This window comes from Protomyctophum parallelum (genome assembly GCF_964188405.1).
Source record: "Protomyctophum parallelum genome assembly, chromosome: 17".
NCBI lineage: Eukaryota > Metazoa > Chordata > Actinopteri > Myctophiformes > Myctophidae > Protomyctophum > Protomyctophum parallelum.
Window position 1 is genome coordinate 22,124,557 of NC_139719.1, and position 22,129 is coordinate 22,146,685.

Here is a 22,129-nt window from a genome sequence, read left to right on the forward strand (position 1 = left end):
GGTCCTTTCAGGATGAGTGAGCGTCTGCCTGGAATGAGGATGGGGCTGGATGGATGATCCTCCCTGAAATGACTTGGCAACACTTGAAAGCAGAGACTGACTGAGGTTCCACGCTGCCCGACACAACACAGCCTGTATCCATTAAAGTCACACCGGAGTTAACCGTCGGATAACATTGCATGCCATAGAGGGTATGCGCGTGCGTAGAGTGAGTGGAAAATCAAGTGGCAAAGTGAGTTTAACGTCGTTTCAGATCAGCAATCAGATAGGACTTTTCTATTTGGATGTATGGGCTGTCAAGGCCAGAAAGTATAGTGTTTTGCCACTCGGTAGGCGTTCCCGCATAACTTCCGGGTATGATGATGATGTCATGTGCATACCCTCTATACTAGTGTGCGTGTCCGTGTCACCATGAAAGCTTGTCTCCGCTTTTTGTTCAATCAAGTTGAAATGTTTGCTTGCCTTAGAGATTCCGTGGATGGCAGATATGTCACTTGCACACACACGTGGTGGTGTGTTTGGACTGCGTGCCGCCCAAATGTCACTGTCATACTGTACATGCCAACCCCAATAACCAGGAACAGGTGCTCCCCCCACACACACACACACGTCACACGGGTGCGCGCACACGCACACGCGCAGTCGCGCGCACGCACGCACGCACGCACGCACACACGCACACATGCGCACACACACACACACACACACACACACACACACACACACACACACACACACACACACACACACACACACACACACACACACCTCATCTCACCATTGCCTCAAGCACTTTGTCTTAAGCTTTCAATGCACCAAGCTCATCACGTTGACTACAAAGCCATGAATAAATAAATGACACAAAACATTTATGGAAATATGAATTATTGAGTTGAGGGGTTTAATATGAATAACGGGGGAGAAAAAGCATTCCGACTAATAAGCTATATGGCACCGAGAAACATGTGACTCAATGAGTCCATGTACGGTACCATGTGTGTAGCGATTGATTAAAAAACATGATCAGGCCAGGGCCGGCCGAGCGGTCCAGGCACCAAGGCTGGTAATCCAGCCTGACAGCGTGTTTCGGGTTCGAGTCCCGATCCCGACAACCTTTCCTGCGTGTCTTACTCCCATCTCTCTCCCCGTTTCCTGTCAAACTACTGTAATCTATCAATAAAGGCACGAACCCGGGCTCCCCCAGAGTTAGTGTCCTTGAGCAAGACACTGAACCCCTAATTGCTCCCGATGTGCTGGTTGGTGCCTTGCATGGTTTCCGCCATCATCGGTGTATGAATGCGTGCGTCACTGTCACTGTACTGTACTGGCACACCCGAAATCATATACAGTTAATATGGGCGTGTGTGTTTGTGTGTGTGTTAGGTTGCGCACAGGTGGTGAAAAACAACCATGCTATTTTCGTGCTCATACCCAGGCACCCAGCCAGCCACACACATAGCTCCGTAAGGGAGTGGTTGCACCACTCAAAAAAATCAGATGCAGAGAATATTTGGGGGCGAGTCTAATGTACTATAACACTGACAGTAGAGAATGTACCATATAACACGGAGACAGCTCATCATGAGAATCGAATGATTGCTTCCCGTGAACGTTCCAAGACAGAAAATGTTGCATTTTGTTACGTGAAATGCGAACAGACCTATACAACCTTTGCACACAGTTATTCACCTCTGTCCTACTGATCTAAAAGCCCCATCTGGTATCAGGTTCAGACCCCTGGCAGCAGGGAAAATATACTGTACAGAGGAATTCGCCCTTAAACTCCATCCCCTGATCCACAGCATCAGTCGATAACGATAATACTTGAACCTGTGTGTGTTTTCAGCTGGAAGCCTTTGGGCTGATTTCCAAACAAAATTCACAAGGACTACACCCGATTGTGTAGAGACACAGACAAGGTAGTGATTTTATTCTCTTAAAGAATTGCCCTGATAACAAATGTACACACACACACACACACACACACACACACACACACACACACACACAATACAGTGATAGCCACATGCTCCCTAGCGTCCATATTCTGGGGGCGAACATTCGGCAAAAATTGCACATCTACAGCTCACAACAAGAGATTTGGGGAAGAAGGGGAAAAGGGGGGGGGGCATTATATACCCTGGGACACTCCTGCCAGTGAAGTACGTACTGTATATAGGGGTTCAAACATGACAACTCCGTTTTCAGTATTAGACGCTGTTGACATTATGAGCTAGCATGTATAGCATGTGTAGCTCATATTAGGATTCTAGTGTAGTGATAGTACACTCTGGCCCAGACAAGATGGAGTCACAGCAAGGCAACACCCCTCGCCCTGGGAGTCTCCCAGCTGGTGTGACACCAGACCATCTGTGTGTCTATTTACCCCAATGAGCTGAGAGTGTGTGTGTGTGTGTGTGTGTGTGTGTGTGTGTGTGTGTGTGTGTGTGTGTGTGTGTGTGTGTGTGTGTGTGTGTGTGTGTGTGTGTGTGTGTGTGTGTGTGTGCGCGCGTGCGTGCGCCCGCATTCTACATTGTTTTCAAAATGCCTAGCAAGACTTGAAACGTCAATGCGCACTGCAATCTCTAACAAGTTGAATGAATGAAACACAAAAATAGTTTCCCTGCTACAGACTGGACCAAATGAATGATGGCTGGCCACACAATACAGAAAAGGACCTCCATTTGAATAGAAGAGATCGTAGGGCAAAGTAGAAGAGATTGTATATAGGCCCTACAAAGCAAATCTGCTCTACAATACAGTATGTCAGTGAGAGCAAAAGCAAATGGTAATTCCTGCATTCTTTGAGATTTAACATCCACTAACTGCACTGACATGATGCTCTCAAGAAAAATGAGAAAACGTATGGACTATATCTCTCCATTATCATTATATCTGTAAAGTCAGACAATTAAAAATGGTCTACAATCCAACAGGGTGGAGTAGAGTTTCACTCTGAGGACACTTGTAAAGTCATTACCATTATCACGCCATGTGATCACTGAATAAGAATGCTTAAATGGATATTTCACTTTCAAATCAAATAAACATATAATACATAACAATATATTAAAAATAAAGGAAAGAAATCACAGCCCCCTCACACATTAGGGAGCCGGGATATTCCATTTCTTTTTTATTTTATATATATATTTTTTGAAAGTGAAATATCCCTAATAGTTGAGAAAATGTATTTGCATCTTACATTCCGAATGTCCACACTTCTTATCCACCAATCAATTTAGACAAATATTCAGGTAAGGAACCATTGTAAAGTCTGATCACGTGGCCTTTATTGGCTGTAAATGGATTAAATGTATGAACCACCAGATGGCTAGTTGTTTATCTTTTCAGAGATGTAAACATTAAACATTCACAAAGACAGTCTTAACATAACTCAACATAACAGTGCTACGAGTAAGATCCAAAGCTTAATTGAGGGGCAAATGAGAGCTTGAGCCTGAACACGCCATTGGATAAAGGAAATAAACACTCAAGTACTATAGTCTCTAGGCATTAAATGAACATGGCTTTACATGCAATTATAAAAGCAAAAAAGCATGCTAAAGTAGCTCAGCTTGCTCAGGAAATATGGCTAACATTTCCACTTGTAATAAGCTCTTCACAAGTAGGCGGTATTTTGAAGCATAAACACTCAAGCTATTTACCTCAGACCTTTGCCACATATAGAATTGCAAATGTGATTATCTCTTTGGTGACTGGTGAGCTAAGCTGTTGAAACACTAAAACCTTACTGAATGTTGGGCTTGTTCTTGCTTTACATGAGCTGCTAGGTATTCTTCACATGATGGCAATCATAGAGCTATAAATATGCCAATCAGTACAAGTACTGGATAGTCTGGACTGCCAACAGCAAGACAACGCAATAACAAATCCACCTTAAAGAGGGAGTTGGTGGGACAGAAACATAATCTTATGGTTATGTTCACACTAGTACAGTGATTTCACACATCAAAATAGCCCAACACCTGTCTTCACAACCATGTGTTGTCTATGATGTCAAAGGACTACTCTAAAGACTGGGACAACTGCTCCTGAATAGACCAGCAAGTGATTAACATTTTCTTCCTTCAAAACCTGAAGAGCTCTTACAGTTCATAAACACTTGTGACAAACTGCAGTCACCGTCTTCGAGAACGGATGGTCTACTCTCAAATTGCCCTTGGGCACATGACGTATACAGTGCCAAATTCTAACCACGTGGCTCTACTTTATATTCAGCATTATCTGTTTGGACTGAAGATTACTCAACAGGCAAGGCTGCTCTTCTGAGATAATGATTCAGAAATGTCACAAAAGAAAGAAGGGAGAGCGCTGGGGTCCTGTATTCAGTTATCTAGTAATTAAGCACACTTTCCACAGATATGTTCAACTGTAGTTTATTTTTATTAAAAAGACCAGGGTGCAAATATGAAATTAAAAAAAATAAAGACAAGCATATAATTTTTAAGCATTTAATACAAACTTAACAATATAAACTATTTCAGTCCCTCTTGACATGTAAGACACTGACTCAAAATACTTTGTTATACCGTATTTTTATCAAGTATTGCACAATGTAGGTACAAAATTAATATTCATACGATTACATTTTGTCCATAATATAGCAAAAATCTTTTAACCTCTTAACAGAAAATACAATTCTTCGTTCAGAAAAAAGCAAATATTCCTACACTTGAATTCCACCACTAAGGAATACTCTGTACAGTCTTCAGAATATCGTATGTATTTTAAAGATGGATTTCTTTAACAATTATCTTTTAAAAAAAGGAAAAGAAAATAAGGAAAGCTGCTGCAGCCATCACAGATCACTGAAGTAGTAAAAAGATATAAATGCAACACCATGTCATAGAAACAATATATACTCTGATATCTTACAAACTCTGTACTAAATTAAATTATACAATTAGAAAAGGACCAAGTAACCCCACTTAGTAGTGCCAATTCAATAAAAATCAGCCATGTCTTACCACCTGTAAAATACTGTAAGAGGCCAAAACTTGAAGCTTGTGTTTTGTTTGTGTTTTTTTTTTTTTTCACTTTTTGGAGTATTTTTCTTTTTTCAACGTAGTAAAAAATTATTTTGTGCTTGGTTGGCAAAAAGGAAAAAGAAAAACAATGATGCATGTTGAATTTAAGTAACCAAGCTTGGATGTGTTTGTACAACAAGCTCTCTTTTTTCGTTCTTTTTTTAAGAAAAACTCAAGGGGGAACAGTAAAAAAACAAAACAAAAAAAACACCCTTGGGCACATGCGCTTGACTGACTAGACATTACTTCCTTCAAAGTCCAGTTTTCTAAATGTGCGTTTTGCTTTTCCTTCTCTTTTAGCCACCATCATTCATAAATAACATCGTCATGATGAGTTTAGTTAGCCATGACCGGCTGGAATTGCTGGTTAGAATACTGCATGTTGCTCAGACTGAAGTTGAGGCCATCCATAAGGGACTTGTCGTTGAGGCTGCCATAGGCCGCAAACATGTCAAAGGCATTGTTGTACTGCAGTGGGCCGAGCCCCAGGGAGCCTTCCCCAGGGAACACAGCTCCAGGGCTGGCCTGACCCTGCAGGCTGGGGAACACAAACTCCTTGGCATTGGGGGAAAGAGCAGAGGCCTTCTGCTGCTGCTGACCAAGGCCCAATCCGTACAGTGAGTGCATGGAGGTGGAGATGGCTTTCTGCTTCAGTAGGGTGTTCACATTCAGGCCCAGGTTACTGGTGGGTGAGGTGCGGGCTACCTTGCCGCTGCTACCACTGTTGCCGCCGCCGTTGTTGTTGTTGTTGTTGCGGCCGCCGCTGCTCTTCATTTTTGTGGAGCCAAATTTGGTGGCGGCGAAGGTGGCAGTGGTGAAGGTTAAGGGCTGCGTTGAGCGTGGCATGAAAGAAGGGCTGACGGCAGCAGACTGCCCAAACGGGGGGGATGGAGAGCTGGACTCAGAGGAGGCCCCGACAGGGTCACTGATTGGCATGAAGACCTGGGCCTCTGGGTTAAAGCTGTTCTTGATCTCCTTGTCCAGCTCGGAGCCATTCTCATTGTTATCATCCACATAGAGCACCTTTACTGGTCCCTTCTCCCCGATCTGGTAGGAGACCTCAAACGGGTCGATCCACACGCTAAGGTCCTGAGGGAGATTATTCCGGACGTCTTCGATGTCCAGGCCACTCTCTTTGGCTGCCTGCTCCACCACAGGGTCGACCTTCTCCCCTACATGGATGCACCTAAATCCTGAACCTTTGTATGGCTTATCCGGGTACCAGTGCCCTTCATATTTCTTCTTCAGCTGCCTCTCAAGCTCTTCGCCAAAGATATTCACACGTCGCCGAGGGAGTTTGTTGTACAAATAGGAAATAATAAAGTTAAGTGCTACTTGGATTTCAAGCTGCATAGCTGCTTCAGTGGCGAGACCGATTCCTTTTCCGACACAGGGTGGATTTTTCCGAGTGTTGCAAAAACCTCCAAGGCAGCAGTGATCAGTGTATTGAAGGGACTCGGATTAAGTGCTTGTTGCTGAAACTGATATCCTTCCTTTGACAGGGTCAGGTTCTTGATCCTGAAACGGAAAGATGAGAACAATATTATTACTCTGAGACGGTCTGCAGTTCCATAACAAAAAGACATTTCAGAGAAGCCCGATATCAAATTAGCCATCATTATGGTTCATGTTACGGTCTCGGTTAGCTTCACACCCTGGCAACGAAGCACTGTCTGTCCTCCACACAGCCCTACTGCATATCAGCTGTACAATATCAACACTACAGCTATAAATAAACACAGTCCACTGACTCACAGGGTGTCAGCAGCAGTGTTCTCCCTTGTGGTTGCTGTATGACTGATAAACGCAACTATAGCCGTCCTCCATCGAGGGGCGTTGTGTAGTTCCTTCCGCGTCAGAATGGGATTTTAGATGGCTTCATTTTGACATTGTTAGGGGGCGATTGTTTTGCATTCCTCGCATGCGGGCATGTCAATGTTACAGAAGACAAGCCAGATCGTTTCCTTCCTGAAGCTTGTGTAGGCAAAAGAAGATCACGGGCCAAGCTTGCAGTCTGTTACATAATAATCATTGGATTGCTGACCATGGCCAATGTAAAGCCATTTGTCTGACAGAACACGAGACATTATAACCCTTCGTAGCCTATCGTGTCAGTCATGATGACAAGCATAAACTACTAGATAACAAATCGTCCTCTTCGCCCATCGCCTCGTCTTATCACGGGTCGGTAGGACATCATCACGAGCGACACTGCAAAGCAACTTGGGGGGGGGGGGGGGGGGGGGTCCATTTAATAACTTAGAATTCGTCGCTCGCCAAACAAAATAAATGACACATTTCAACTTTTATACATTTCAGTTAAAGTCAAGATGCGTCATTTGCTTTTCCAGCGTCGATCGACAGGCTCGTGCCACCGAATACAAATGATCCCTTTAAATCGAGGGTGTGTGTGTGTGTGTGCGGAATGTTATGCTTCGTTTATATCCCGCCGTACGGCGGTGTTGGTCGGCCCAAAAAGAGCAGATCTACTCTACAAGCTTTACAAACGCGTCGCGAAAGCCTAGTGTGGACGAGATGGTGTGCCCTTCTTGTGGGCAAGCAACACCACCCGAGGTGCAAAGAACAACAGACGGTCGTGCGACGGCAGCAGCAGTAGAGACACAAGCTACTGCTAGCTCGACCAGCTTGGCTGCCCAGCTAGGCTGCTGCTAATGCTAACCAAATGTCGAATCTCACAACGTTATGCACGACTGACAGCGTTCAAAACAGTAAAATCACACCATGGTTTACACACCGACAAACACGACGAGGGGTTGTACTCACTGTCGTCTAAACAAGTGCCAATGATTGATTGTCATATAGAAGGCACGATTTCATCTTATTTTTTGAATTATTGCGTTTATATAATTGACAATTTCACGTAGCCATACATTGTGTAATCCAAACAGAAGATCGACGGTTCTGCATTGTGTAATGTATGTGTATAATGCAACTCAAACCCACAGCCTGTGCAAGTCAGATAATATGAATCATTCACTTACATTGAAATGTACAGCGGGTCCTTGATGCAATAGATTCCGCTTCAGTCAAACGGTGTATTAATTCTTCTACAGCTTCTGCTGACCAGGGTTTTCTTTTCTTGCTTTTTTTGTTTTCCTTTTGTTTTACTGGAGGTATAAAAGTTATATGATAATAATATTAACAATAATGTCCTTCGTGTGTCTCTACAATTGTGTTCCAGGCGAGTTTGTTGTTCCTTGTTGTGTGGGGTAGATTTTTAGGTTTCCTCTCCTATAAAGGGGGGCCGTGCCGTGATGTGACTCCCCACTGCCTGGGAGTTTTTACAACTCTGTCCTTTCAAACTTGGGCTGGCGTGTTTTTATAGTGCTCCTCCGCCACGGACGCGGAGGAGGCGGTGATGCGGCTCCTAGAGGTCAACACCGAGCAGGGGATTCCCATTGGCCGAGAGGCGCCTTCGTCATCAATATCCACCCCGGCTCGCGCCGTGATTGGCGCAGCCGGCGCGTCAGTCAAGCCGCAGAGTTCTATTTACGGTAGTGGTTCGCCTTTCATGTGCTCTGGGGTCTAGTTTTATGGAGCTGGTTGTTGACGTGCATGAGCTTCATGAAAACCCTGTAGGCCTATAGTTCACTTTCACTGCAAGATATGTAACCAAGCTGTACAGTGGAACACTCCTCGTCTAACGTTGCAAATACGAAATGACCAGACAACCGTATTTGTATACATGCCACTTTCTAAATGGTCACGTTTGTATTATTTTGTAGGCTATATGAAGTTGATGGGTCGAGCACTATCTTTTGCCCCAACTCAAATCAAAAAGTTAAAAACAAATCAACAGTAGTCAAGCCACACTGAAGCTGCAGCTGGTGGGGAGAGAGAGAGAGAGAGAGAGAGAGAGAGAGAGACCAGTGTCTCCAGTCGGAGGGACACACCTGTCAGGGGTTGTGTACCCTTCTCTTTACCAATGACATTTTAATGTTCCTTGAGCCAATGGGAAAAGTCTACAGCTGTGCCTGTGTATCTACAACCCAAAACCTGCTGGTTGCTGAGAGTGTTGTGACATAACACAATTCTCACTGCTTTAAAACAGGGCAGATGAAAATCTGTCATCTGAGTTATCCACTTAAACCTCTCAAACTGAAACTGTAACCGTGATGAAACTTCAATTATTATAAAACTGGTGGTTTGCGTCACACAATGGATCCAGGCTGCTTTTCCTGCCCATGTGGCTTTTCTCCTTGTTTTTAGCAGCTGTGCCGGGCTTAAGCTCTCTCTGCCAGGCCTAAGGTAATTGACGTCACATTCTGTTCTTACCTAACATGGGCTCTCACACCCTGTGTTTGCACAATAAATAAAATGCCACATGAAATGTACAGCTGGGTTGAGGGTACGTGGCAGGAGGCAGGAGGAGGACAGCGGAAAGCGTTTTAGAAGTAGCTAGGTACCAAGTTGAGACTGTAAAACAATCTACGGACTTAAAAATCCCAAGGAAAACTAGGAAATGATGTGGATCTCAGGATGCACATAGAAACGGCACGGTTCCAATGTGGATATTCTCAGACTTCACGTGACCCGCCTGTACTGTGACTTAATGATCTTATGATGCCGTCTACTATGACATATCTATGACACATGACACGAAATTAGGACACACACACGAATGCACACATGCACGCACGTACTGAGAACAGTCTAATTTAAGGGGCAGACATTAGTTACTTACAGTCTGGAAGCAACAGCTTGGGAGTGGAGTCAATAACAATTTCAGTGGTGAAAATTATTGGCAGGGATCAATAATAATTAATTTAGACAGTCTGTTGTTCCTCTACTAGTCTAGTGGCTACAGCCACTACACACTATATTTCTCTCCCCTCTCTCAGCTCAACTCAAAGAGACTTTGGTGCAAAGTGTGGCATTCACAGCGCAAAATTGAACCAGCATGGGGTATATTCATGCATGGCAGACGTCCTCGTGGCCTTGAACAGCCTGCTTTGTCTACGTTGGTGGGCTAATTTGCTTAATGAGGATGTATGGAGCTCAACGTGCAGGGAGAGATGGTGATATTGCTGCTGACAGTAGGCCTACTAGTACTCTGTCGTCCATGCTCATTGACTTTGTGTGAATTGTTTGTTTGTTTTAACAATCTTTTTGCCTTTGTCATATTCTTTGAGTCAAAGTTTACATATATGACTCCCTGTCTATCCATTCTTATCTTCATTACATTGTCATTACATATACCGGGTACCGTCATGTCATCGCAGTAAACGACTCCAGGCACAGCTTTCACCTTCCTCAGTTAGCAGTCGTTCAGATGTTTCATTGCAGTTCCACGGTTGATATTCAGAGTGGCGACACTTCCCAGCGCCATATCGCCAAGCTATTGTAGAACGCGGTTTGATGATCAGAGCTGAGAGGCCGCACGACACACCGCAGGCACGAAAGAGAGTTCCAGCCTCCAGATTGAGTCTCGGCAGGGGTGAGAGATGAGTCCCCCCACCATGGAGGATCATGTGTGATGGACGAGGTGAGCACAAACTAAACACACTGCAGGGGCCTTGGAGACACACCAAGGCCACTAGCGCAGGGCAGCCTTTTTCATCACAGTGCAGGAAATGTGTGACTATGACCAAATGTTCAGACATGTTTCAATTTGCACCAGCATGAGATTAAAAAAAATCTGTTTTTTTTTTCTCCAGTGTTTTTTTTTTAAAACTGTTCTCTTATACCAGAAACAAGTCCATGTTCCTTTTGTTCATTCATCTACTGTTCACCACTAACCAGTGTTAGTTTTGGCTGTGGATAGGTAAGAGTCCCACACCTCAACTAACAATGACATTTTTGTTATTCTCAGCCAACCAGAGAACGATTCCAGTGTATGGCTAAGGTTTCCAAGGCTGTCTAGCTCAGACCTGGAGGTAACAGAGCTAATGAAGTAGGATGTTTCAGCATGACTCATGCAAATTTCTTTTAGTGAAGTCAGTATATACACATTGACATTTTTCTCTCTTTTTCCCCCCACAAGGCTGTGAAATCCATTTTCTCTCCCCTCTCTAATGGTAGCGACATACAGTAATGGCTAGAATCACCTCCAGTATGGTCTGATAATACCATCAATGGATTTAAATCATTCTAAAGCTTCAAACATGCAGAGTTCTTGTGGTTAAAACAAACAAAGGCATTTGACAAACACTGTTCATGTGATAAAAAAAGAAAAGAAAAGACACAAAAGAAAATATGAATTATAGGTTAGTTAAGGAGTAATGATACCACACTGGCAGCAGACATTAAAAGCACTTCTATATATAGATGCAATCTCATATACAAGAAGGCTGAGAATAGATTTAACCCATAACATGAATAGAGTCATATTGCCATATTTGACAAGTATAGAGGGCATATATGGGAGTATTAAGCTTTAAGCTTTGCTTTCCAGTGGACTACAGTGATCGAATGAGACAACCTCACATTTGTGTGTGTCATTATGGCCTCTATCTTGGCCTATGGCCTACTACACTATCTTTGAGTAATCTTCTTACATTTGGAGTTGCGCAAATGTAATTAAACAAGCCAAAATACATTATGAGGTAAACTAAATGAAAAATAATAAATACACCAAAAGGAAACCGCGGGGATCATTGGCATTACTACAGTTTGTCTTAACCCATGTGAGACGGAGTCTATCTAATAAGGGAGTCTGTGTGAAGCTGACCTCAAGGGCATTGTTAGCTGCAAGGATGCAGCATTGCAGCTAGGGCATTCTACAGTAGCAACACACAAACATTTATTCTGGATAATACAACTAATACTGACTTTAACCTTACTGCACGACAGCCCAGGATCATGATATAAGTTTTTAGGTCTACAGTCTTTTCCTGACAATAAACAGTTAGTTCCCGACACGGTTATGCTGCTTTGAAACATGTATTTTTATTGTATTTATGTGCTTGTACAAATACTGTACTGGTACATGTCCTTGTACAGCATCTGAGCATGTACAGTATACTGTGATGTGTAGTGTGACTAGCACTAGTACGCACCATGTCTACTGTGTGTGTGTGTGTGTGTGTGTGTGTGTGTGTGTGTGTGTGTGTGTTACATTCTTTGTAAATAAAGTTACTGGAGACTGCTTTGTACTATAAAATAGTGTTATTCGCCTGGTGGAGGCCTGAGGGGTGCATTCAAGTAATTAGTATTCAGAGCAAATCTTTGGTGATAACAATCTACAATCACGCAGCTTAACAGGAATTTACTGCTTCACATAGGCACGAATACCTGCTTCATCCATCTCCTGGGTTTGATGGCGATTGAGGTTTAGCGTTTCCTGTGCACAGACTCAAATGTGACTCATAATATTAAACTACTAGGGACAAGGTAATAACCTCAGCAACGTCATTACTGACGGTTATCTGGTCCAGCTATTAACTGTGTACATTGTGACGGTTAGAAATGGTTGTTGTTGTGATATGGTAGATGACAAGATCACACGTTGTAATGTGACGTGTTGTGACGTTGACGAGCTTGTAGATCGCCTGTTCTCGCCAAAGAGATTTGGTATAGAGGGAAAAGGGAGGGGACCAAGTAAAGACCCCTGGGTGTAGTAAGGTTAATAATAATACGTGTACTAAACTAGACTCGTACAGGGACTGCACTGCAAAATCCTGATAATTTAACACAGTGAGTGTACAAATGGAACCAAATGGAACCGGTAAGACTTTTACTGTATGATGAGTGAAAACTGCTTTCTGTGGAATTGTTTACAAATGGTGTGTTAGGTGGACAGATCGAGGGCTTGGGGCTCTTTCACAAAGATGTGCCAAGACATAGGAATGCCATTAATATAAGCAGTGTTAATATCTCGGCCACTGTCCAAGCCCTGGTGCACACACGCACGCAAGCACGCACACACGTGTGGACAAACACGCTACTCTCTAAATGTGGCTCAACACACCCACACCAAAGGGATTTCTGAGAAATTAGAGAATAATACTAAAAAAGTGCCCTTCCGGGCACAGGTCTCCACCAGGTTATCCACAGATCCGTGCAGTTAGAGGTAAAAACACTTTTCGGCCAGTTATAGCGCCACCTTGAGGCTGAGTTGAAATTGTTCATGTGGCATTTCGTCCTCGGCCTAGTGGGAATGTGGGTGCACAATTTCACGGAAATCACGCGATGTGTTCATGATTTGCATCATTTTGTTTGAAACTGAGCACTCCTGTGAACTTTGGAAGCCAATCTTAACCAATCAGGATGGAGTCTGATAAATCTGAAAGACCCGTTTCGTTGAATGGCTCTAGAGAGACTGTGTACGAATTTGCGTGATGTTTGGACAAAATCTGTAGGTGTACTGTGCAAAAACTTGTTTTGCACAAAGCGGCCTCCTGGTGGCGCTATAACAGGCCGTTCTGGAAAGTTTGGGGCAGAGGTTCATGGTTGGCATCCAGGGAGTGTGTGTGCAAAATATGGCATCGACCGGGTTAACGGTGGTCGAGATTAGCTGTTCACGGACACACGGACACACGGACACACGGACGGACGGACGGACGGACACGCGGACGGACGGAGTGCAAAACATACTCTCCCCACATGCCTTCGGCCTGGTGGAGACAATAATGCCAAAGCTTTAAAGTTGTTTGCAGGGTGAAACCACGTTCATGCTCCAAACATGAACTATTTTATTCTACTTTATGGAGTCTTGTGCCATGCAACACTCCGTGTTCTCACAGATGAGCAGGTTACAGCGCTTTAACCATTAGATGGAGATTTCTTTTATCCAACCATCTGGAAGGAGAAAGAGGTTTGCACAATGTGGGATCAGCTGTGCTCCGTTGTACTATTTGGTTTCAGGCAGAAGATTATGTTTAGCAAGCCGGGTGCTGTGTTATTATGAATCATCCACCAGAACAGAACAGAGCAGAGTCGCATTAAACTTAATGACATCGGTGTGGTGCAAAAGACAAGATCACTGTGTGTTTTTCACCGCTTCCCTGCCTCTCTCTGACAGTACACTGAACTGTTACAGCCAAGCTCTGCCCTTGCAGTCAGATCGACTTTGGGAGAAATTCAATTACGGCCTGACATGAACAGCCAACTGCTTGTAGACCCGAATGGCTTTTGAGGAAATGTGTCACAAACCGATGAATACTTAAATGGAGTTTTTCTACAGTGGGAACTGGGTACCCGCTCCCTGTCATTGTGATTTGTATTTGTTCTCCTCGCGCCTCCTTGCATCTGGATTTGACCTTCCTTCCTCCGTGCAGGTCTTAAACGACAGTCAACGAAGGGCCTTATATCCAATTGCCCCCTTCTTTTTGCCCTGTAGTCCTAATCTCTTAGGACTAATCTCTAAAGAAGGCGAAGAAAGAAAGCACACAATGCAACCTAGATTGGCTATTTCTGCCAAATGTTTGCGTATTTTTACACTATACCACATGTACACTATTATGGCATCACAGAATAGGGATGCTATAGGGGTCAAGTGGTTAGCCAGAATCACCCTTTGTTCTGTATGAATAAGACCCAACCCTGTTCACTGAATCCTGTAAATAGAGTGAGACAATGGATGACATTAGAATCACTGAGACAAAGCGTGTCAACTACAATGTCATATATTATTGTGACAAATGATATAAGAAACTACCTCAAATCTTACATCTTATCTATACATCTATCACGTCAAGTCCCATTGAAGTGCTATGCGCAGCCATAATGTGCACAGACCCTCTATTGAGAAGCCTTCAATCCTGTTTGCCAGAAATGATGTCAATGTAGTCATGGCAACTATTCTTACACATCACCCCTTGCTCCTCCAGTTAGAGTAGCACTCATTACTCAAGTGCTATTTTCCCCTCCAGACAAAATGTCAGATCTCGTCCCTTTAATTTGTGCAGGTCAGTTTTTCGTTCTTTCCACAAAAAAGAAAGAATAAAGACTATTTAAAATTCAAGAATGGGAGGCTGTTGTATCTCTTTACTGAGACTGAAGCAGCTCAGCTCTCAAATAGAATGATCCTCTACCACTTTCTGTGTACATAAACAACTGTAAACTGTAAATTTTAAATCCGTGCAGAACACCCCCCCCCCCCCCTCACAGGGAAAATACAGATGTGCTTGAGAGAAAGAATATACAGTGATTGAACATGCGTTATGCTATGCCCCCAGTGTCTCTCTGCTATAGACGGCTGACAGAAGTGCTGTTGGGGTAACAGGAGGAGGTGGAGCCATATTTCGCTGATGGATGTCCTTTGATAGCCCCAAAGAAAGGTGATAGGCTGGGGCGAAAGAGCGTGAGAACACAAAAAAGAGCCATGATGCAGAAAACGAGTATTTCAAGGGCCACTGTATGGAATTGCATGAGCAGCTCAATGCTGTACTCTCGTGGGAAGGGAGAGTGAGAGTAATTGTGACACTGCTCTCTGGCTGGGAATTGCTACTTGGCGCAATTCAGTCGAGTAATCAGAACGCACTGTGGTGAACCATCAATGTGATCGATTCAATCAATTCAGGTGATTAATTGAAATTGCAACACCCAATGTAACCGGATGACAATAGGGAGGATTTCCTTGTCACTGCATGTGCCCCACTGTTTTCCCACTGAGACATTGTATTACAAAATACATACTTCTCTTGGAGACTATTATCTCTGTGTCAACTATACAGTATGTGTATGTCTTGGTTTGCCCCAATCCCTTAGTCACCTGAGCTACTGTAGGCTTTGAGATAAGTTCAAGTTCGCCCTTCTCCACAGTGACAAAGTCAGCCATTGGGTCAGTTCCCTTCTGTCCAAAACCAACGTTATGTGTGTGTGTGTGTGTGTGTGTGTGTGTGTGTGTGTGTGTGTACCCCCCTCTTTGTTACACCGCCTCCTGTGAACACAATACAAAAGGCTACACAAGGCCACGCCAATGCTTGCCACAATACAGCTGAGCTGTGTCGATCCTACAATGCGGCTGGTGTTGTGAAATAGCCACTGCCCAGTGGGACACAGGGACTCATGTCCCCTCCTAATAGCTCACAGTGAGTGAGAGGGAAATTCCTGCAGCTTGGCTATTGATGTAATGTGATTTATAGTAATACTACTGTTCTGGACCAGGGGTTGTACTCCAATCTAGTCACACACACACACACACACACACACACACACACACACACACACACACACACACACACACACACACACACACACACATCATGGCCGGTTCGGTTCTCACTGCGTTTGTTGACTAAATACGCACAGGGCTTATAATAATCATTCATTATGAGATCAACTATTTGGTAGTAATAAATAAGAGTTAAAGAATAGTAATTTGTTTTCTTTTTTTCCCATAGCCCCTCTTTGAGAGCTTTGTTGTTTTTAATTTGTAATTAAAGGTCCAAGCCACAGCAGTCAACATATCTCTGAGAGCTTTATAGGGTCATTTTACACAGAGTTAAACTGACACTCTGGATATTATAGACTACCAGTGTGTCAATGTTTTACTGTGGAGGTAGGCAGCATATCCTCTACAGCAGTGGTTCCCAAAGGGGGGTCCGGGGACCCCCAGGGGTCCATGAGGGAGTTCCAGGGGGTCCCCAGTTAAATGGACCCATTAAATTAACATTGATTTTACAATATAAATTGGGGGTCCCAGAGATAGAAATGGCCCGTGTAGACTAATGCATGTCAAATTGGGGGGGGGGGGGTCCTTGAAATTTGAGGTTGAGAATCACTGCTAGAGTCCGTGGCATATCATTTCAAATGGGGGTCCGTGGCCTAAAGTGTCAACTTGGGGGTCCTTGACGTAAAAAAGTTTGGGAACCACTGCTCTACAGCACTGGTTCCCAAACACTGGGTCTGGACTCTGGACCTTAGAGTATATTAATAGAGACGGCACCGGATTTCTCCTCCCATCCACTTGCATTAAGTTGCTCAAAAGCGCATGAGGCGACAGAATGCATTCTGGGATGGATTGCCCCAATAACATGAACGCGCTGTATACTCTAAGCTCATGTTATGGGTTGCAGGAATAAATATTTTCCACCTAGTGGTCCGAGGAGTTAGTTGTTAAACTCTGCTGACGGAAATGGCGACATTTCTAGTCATTTCCATCTGGTCTCCCAGCCTCGCAGAGTGAGAGAAGAAGAAACGGCCAATGCTAGCAGTACCACAATGTTTGCCAGAAACGGTAATATGTCGATGGCCAGCGGCCAGCGAATCACATTCGAACATCGGATGTTTTTTTCAAAACCACGGACAGCGCTCGTAGTTTCTGAGACAATGTTGCCCAGAGAAGATCTGCAGCTCTATGGGGGCCGTGTGCAAAAATCCTGGTGCTGGGGGTGACGGATAACCTGACTCCGCCAGATTGCGGCGGCATCGAGTTGTGTTTACATTTGCGATGTGGCACAGCTTCAATATGTCACCAGTCTCGCGTTGGTCCCGGCTCTAGCGGCCGCATATCGCTCTGATCAGCATTTGATCGGAGTACATCGTCTCTGCCAGGAGAGAGACCAGATGGGAGCAGGAGGAGGAACTCCCTACTGCCACCAGCTGGAGGGTTCAGGTTAGGTGACGGAGGCGTTGTATAGCAACTGGGACATGACTACAGGTTGGTTTGTTTTGATATAAAGCGATCAAATGCGGTATATCCCGTAATCGGCAGACAACGTATCTAATTAGAAATACGGGATGTCCCGTATTCAGCAGTTAAAAAATAATAATAATATTAATTAAAAAAGCCAACATCATCATCATCATGAATTAAAAAACAAACGCAATGATTTTTCTAAATAATGCAATACATCTAAGAAGGAATTCCATAAATTAGAAAACACATATTTAAGAAGTATAGTGGCCGGGAAGACATGCAATCTTTCTTTCGGGTCTCGAGCTGAAATGTTTGGGGAACCACTGCTCTCTACAGTAGCCATGCACACACTTCGGCTGGTAAGTGTATGTCTGCGGCGGTTTACTCAGCTTCAGAAATCCTGGCCAAAACAATAACCCGATATACACATTAGTCACTCACAACCAGCCCTAGATGTGTTAGCCCTGCTACATTCCCTCGGAGCAGTGGCTGCTAAGTGTGTACATAGTGCACTGTTTACCGTCTACCGTGACCTGTGGTGTGTGGGCGGAGGGACACCCGTTAGACCATACTCCGAATCAGGCTTGGCTACAGACGCAGATCGGAGAAGAATGTCACAGGGAAGTGGGGGGAAGATTCCATGTCGGTGTCAAAAGCCATTAATCACAGATTCTTCCTGATTGAAAGGGGAGGTCATAAAGTGAAATGAAAATGACCCTCTCTCTCTTTTTATCCGTCTCCTATCTCTCCTGTGACCTGTCACCTTCCCTATACCCTCCCCCCCCTTTCATTTCATTCTCTTCTTTCTAATGTAAATTTGTCATTTACCTTTCCCCCTCTATATCATTTTCATTTGTTCCATGACTCTGCTCTTGTTATCCGTTCCTTTCCCCCCCAGCTTGTTCTGGATTGGATGTGTTTCCCACTGACAGCACTCTCGCTGCCATAGCATTTGCACTCATTCACAGAGTGACTGAATGTAGTCTGGAGCAGGGCCAGTATAAACAGCTTGGGCAACCTGCCTTCCAGAACAGTCCCATACCTGCTCATAGGAGTGTGTGCGTGGCGTGCACTCACATGACTAGAAGTCAGGGACAGTGTGCCACAGGGTCAACGGTCAACACTCATATCTTCCTTTTTCATTCAGCTGCGTGCACGCATTAGATCCAAGAGTCAGGCAGACAGCACATGCTGTGCAAACCCAAGCAAAACATATAATATGCACTACGTGCAGGCATGTCCACAGTTTTCTCTTATCGGGCTTTCAACGAATATTCTCCCTTACCAGACGATCGTAGGTCTCTGTGTATACACAGATACATCTGGGCTGGAGAACTCGAAGAACAGAGAAAACCTTCACTAACAAACCTAAGCAAGCTGCTTAACCAAATCCTGATACCATCCCAATATGAAGGACCACCCTAAAGGATTTGCATTGGTTCTGCAAAAATAGCAGAGCTACAGTACAAGCTTGTCGTGCCAGAGAGTAAATAGAAGCTTACAACGCTTTCTCTCCGGCACGACACCATTGTGCGACAGGGTACAAAACAACACACGGTTAATTTATTTGTTGTTGATGTATTTGTTCACTCACTTCCGATAGTGAGTCATCACGGCAAACTCCCTGACTCCATGAGGGAATTAAAAGGAGATAGAGGGGAAGGTAAAGAAAGCGTGCGCGTGTTCAGTTAGGGACTCATCATCTTCACTCAAAATTGCACCCGCTGAACCAACATTTTATATTTGAGGCATCAAATATAATATTAATATTAAGCATCGCTTACACTTAAAGTATAGGCTATATGTTGCATATAGGCTATGTTGTTCTGAAGCTGCAACTTCAACACATTGTACTACTGTGTGACATGCTATCCCAGAGAAAAAACAGGCCCGACCTGCTGGGAAAATAGCTGTAATCTTTCCCTGACCAAATAAGGCACAGACAGGACGCCTTGCATGTCTTTGAATGTGACATTGGGGATATACTGGAAAGGGCCCAGTGCTGACAAACAACTGTTACCTAATGGCGGTGTCTCTTAGCACAACGTTCAATAGCCTAAATGGTTTTTGGGAAAGCTTATGCAAAGCGGCTGCTAACAAATGCTAATTCACAATCCGATCTTGTGTTTGTGTATCCATGTATTCATCATTGGCATGGTGCTGGCTGGACACAGGATCATAATTGTGTGCAGTCACTGGTGCTGCGAGTGATATCAGCTTGAGAGCTGCCATCTTTGGTTGAGTGGAGCTTGTTTGCAGTTGTGGAAAGTAACTAAGTACATTTACTTAAGTACTGTACTTAAGTACAGTTTTGAGGTATTTTTACTTTACTGGAGTGTTTCCAATTGTCAGTCGTTTTACTTCTACTCCACTACAAATATTGTACTTTTACTCCACTACGATTATTTGAAAATTTTAGTTACTAGTTACGTACATGTACTTTGTAGATTTGTATTATTATTACAAAACATACAGTAACCACTTCAGCCCTATATACATTTCGGCCATTTTAAAATAGCAGTGAGCTTGTAGATATTTTACTTGTGGACTTTTACTTGTAATATAACGGCGTACTTGCTACATTGCAGTATTGCTACTTTTACTCAAGTAAAATAATTGAGTACCTTTTCCACCACTGCTTAATTGTGTCACAATGGCGTATTGTCGCTCTGTGAAATGGCAAATGGGTTTCCCTTTTATCAGTTTTTCCTTTTTTGAAGTGGGAAAAGGACAGACTAAAACTATACGAAGGGGTCAGAGAGAGGAATCAATACTGTGTTTCTGTGGGGAATCAGAGTGTCTGTGATGAGATAGGTTTGTATTTCAGTGGACCAGACCAGGGTGAAACGAAACCCAGCCCCTGGTCTGGTCTCTGTGGGAATGGGGCGAATGCAGGCTTGAATACTCCCTATTCATGGATGTCCTTTCCCTTTGTGTCGCTCAAACATATTAACTGTCTGTTGGCCGGGCTGGCATGCTATAGGGCAGGGCAGAGACAAACAGAAAGTGTTTGAGATCGATCTAGTCTTCTGGACCAAACTTTCTTGGACCAAAACTTAAAATAAATAAAAAGTTTGCTGATATGGTGTTTGGGATAGACAGAAAGAGACACATATAGGGAAGGATTGTTGTGAAAGAAAAGTACAAAGAAAAAAGGAGTAATACCAAGTAAGTGAAGAAGAGAATAAAATATAATTCCTGAGTGCACTCTGTGAGCACTTTAAGGGCTCCTTTGGTTTCTTTGTGCTTGTGTGTTGCAGTGTGTGTATGCGTGTGTGTATGTATGTGTGTGTGTGTGTGTGTGTGTGTGTGTGTGTGTGTGTGTGTGTGGGGTGTGTATACCTGCATGTATTGAGTGTATGTTATGTTGACCAACAATGAAAGACACTGGCTACCTGCTGAGTCCCTCTCTAGTTTCCAACCTGTGCTCAGTTTCGCTCTATTTCGGAGTCGGCTAATTAATCATGCATTATTGAGAGTGTAATAGCCTTCACTGCAGTCCCTGCACAATATAGACAGACCTTAATGACTGTATGTGTGTGTGTGTGTGTGTGTGTGTGTGTGTGTGTGTGTGTGTGTGTGTGTGTGTGTGTGTGTGTGTGTGTGTGTGTGCACTGTACCCGTGTTCTCCCACGCGGTTTGAAGGATGCTCAAGGTCAGTTAGATACAGTAACTTTGAGCATTGTCTTTGTTTTTTGCTGGCACGGCTCAGTTCTTAATGCATGCCATCCAGCAGCAACGGATGAGGCTGAGCTCCCATTTAGATTTGATAACATCTGTGACTATGCAGCACGTATGTGAAAAATGACCTCAGCTCAACGGAGATCAAATTATTATGCAACTTTACCCGGCAACAGCTAAACTTGGCCTGAGTATATTCTATTCTGACTATCGTCACTGTTGGGCAGAAACCTTATTTTATCTCCATTAGTATTGCAACTTCTTCGCACACGAGATGCACACTATAATTTTTTTGGCCAAAGCTTTATGTGACTAAATATTAAAGGGCCACTTCATCCCTTTTGCAGCCGGATCTTATTTCAATGATGTTTAGGACAATGTGTTCAATATGTGTTTCTAGATATTTTAGTCATAACGCCATGTTTATGAAATGACAATTTCATGAAAATGTGGTCTCACTTCCTTCCTGGACTACATTATTGTCTCAGTAAGACAGCCCACATGGGGCGTTTCCCAACCACAAGTGCACCAAAGCATTATGGTCATTGTAGGAATTCAACAATCCAGTCAAACCCTAGTCAAACACACTTTCTGGCAATAGAGTGGAAATTTCAAATTGGGCTACTATTGATCTACTACAAATACTGTTAACATTGAGCGATTGCAGTTTCTTCCAGTGGTAAAAATTGCCCTTTAAAGCTGCTATAAGCAATAAAAGTTTAATAACCTTTTTTTTAATTTATTCAGCCAGCCAGAACTCCCAAAAAATTGTCTCTGTGACACATCTAGGGGCCACAATCTGCATTCAAAGATGTTCCTAGAAAAAAACACGGTCGCAATCAGGAAGTAGACA

At 43.7% G+C, this 22,129-nt stretch overlaps 1 protein-coding gene across 1 annotated transcript; it reads right to left on the bottom strand.

Moving 5' to 3' along the window:
* Nucleotides 1-4,384: 4,384 nt before the first annotated feature.
* tob1b (transducer of ERBB2, 1b) lies at nucleotides 4,385-8,351 on the bottom strand. Its single transcript, XM_083786880.1, has 2 exons — nucleotides 8,054-8,351; nucleotides 4,385-6,569 (listed from the first exon to the last, which is right to left on the bottom strand). The coding sequence occupies exon 2, from the start codon at nucleotides 6,402-6,404 to the stop codon at nucleotides 5,388-5,390; it is 1,017 nt and encodes a 338-aa protein (XP_083643006.1). The 5' UTR covers nucleotides 6,405-6,569; nucleotides 8,054-8,351; the 3' UTR covers nucleotides 4,385-5,387.
* Nucleotides 8,352-22,129: the final 13,778 nt, after the last annotated feature.

Excerpts from the sequence above, each read along its gene's own strand:
- tob1b (XM_083786880.1), bottom strand. The coding sequence starts at position 6,404 with ATGCAGCTTGAAATCCAAGTAGCACTTAACTTTATTATTTCCTATTTG.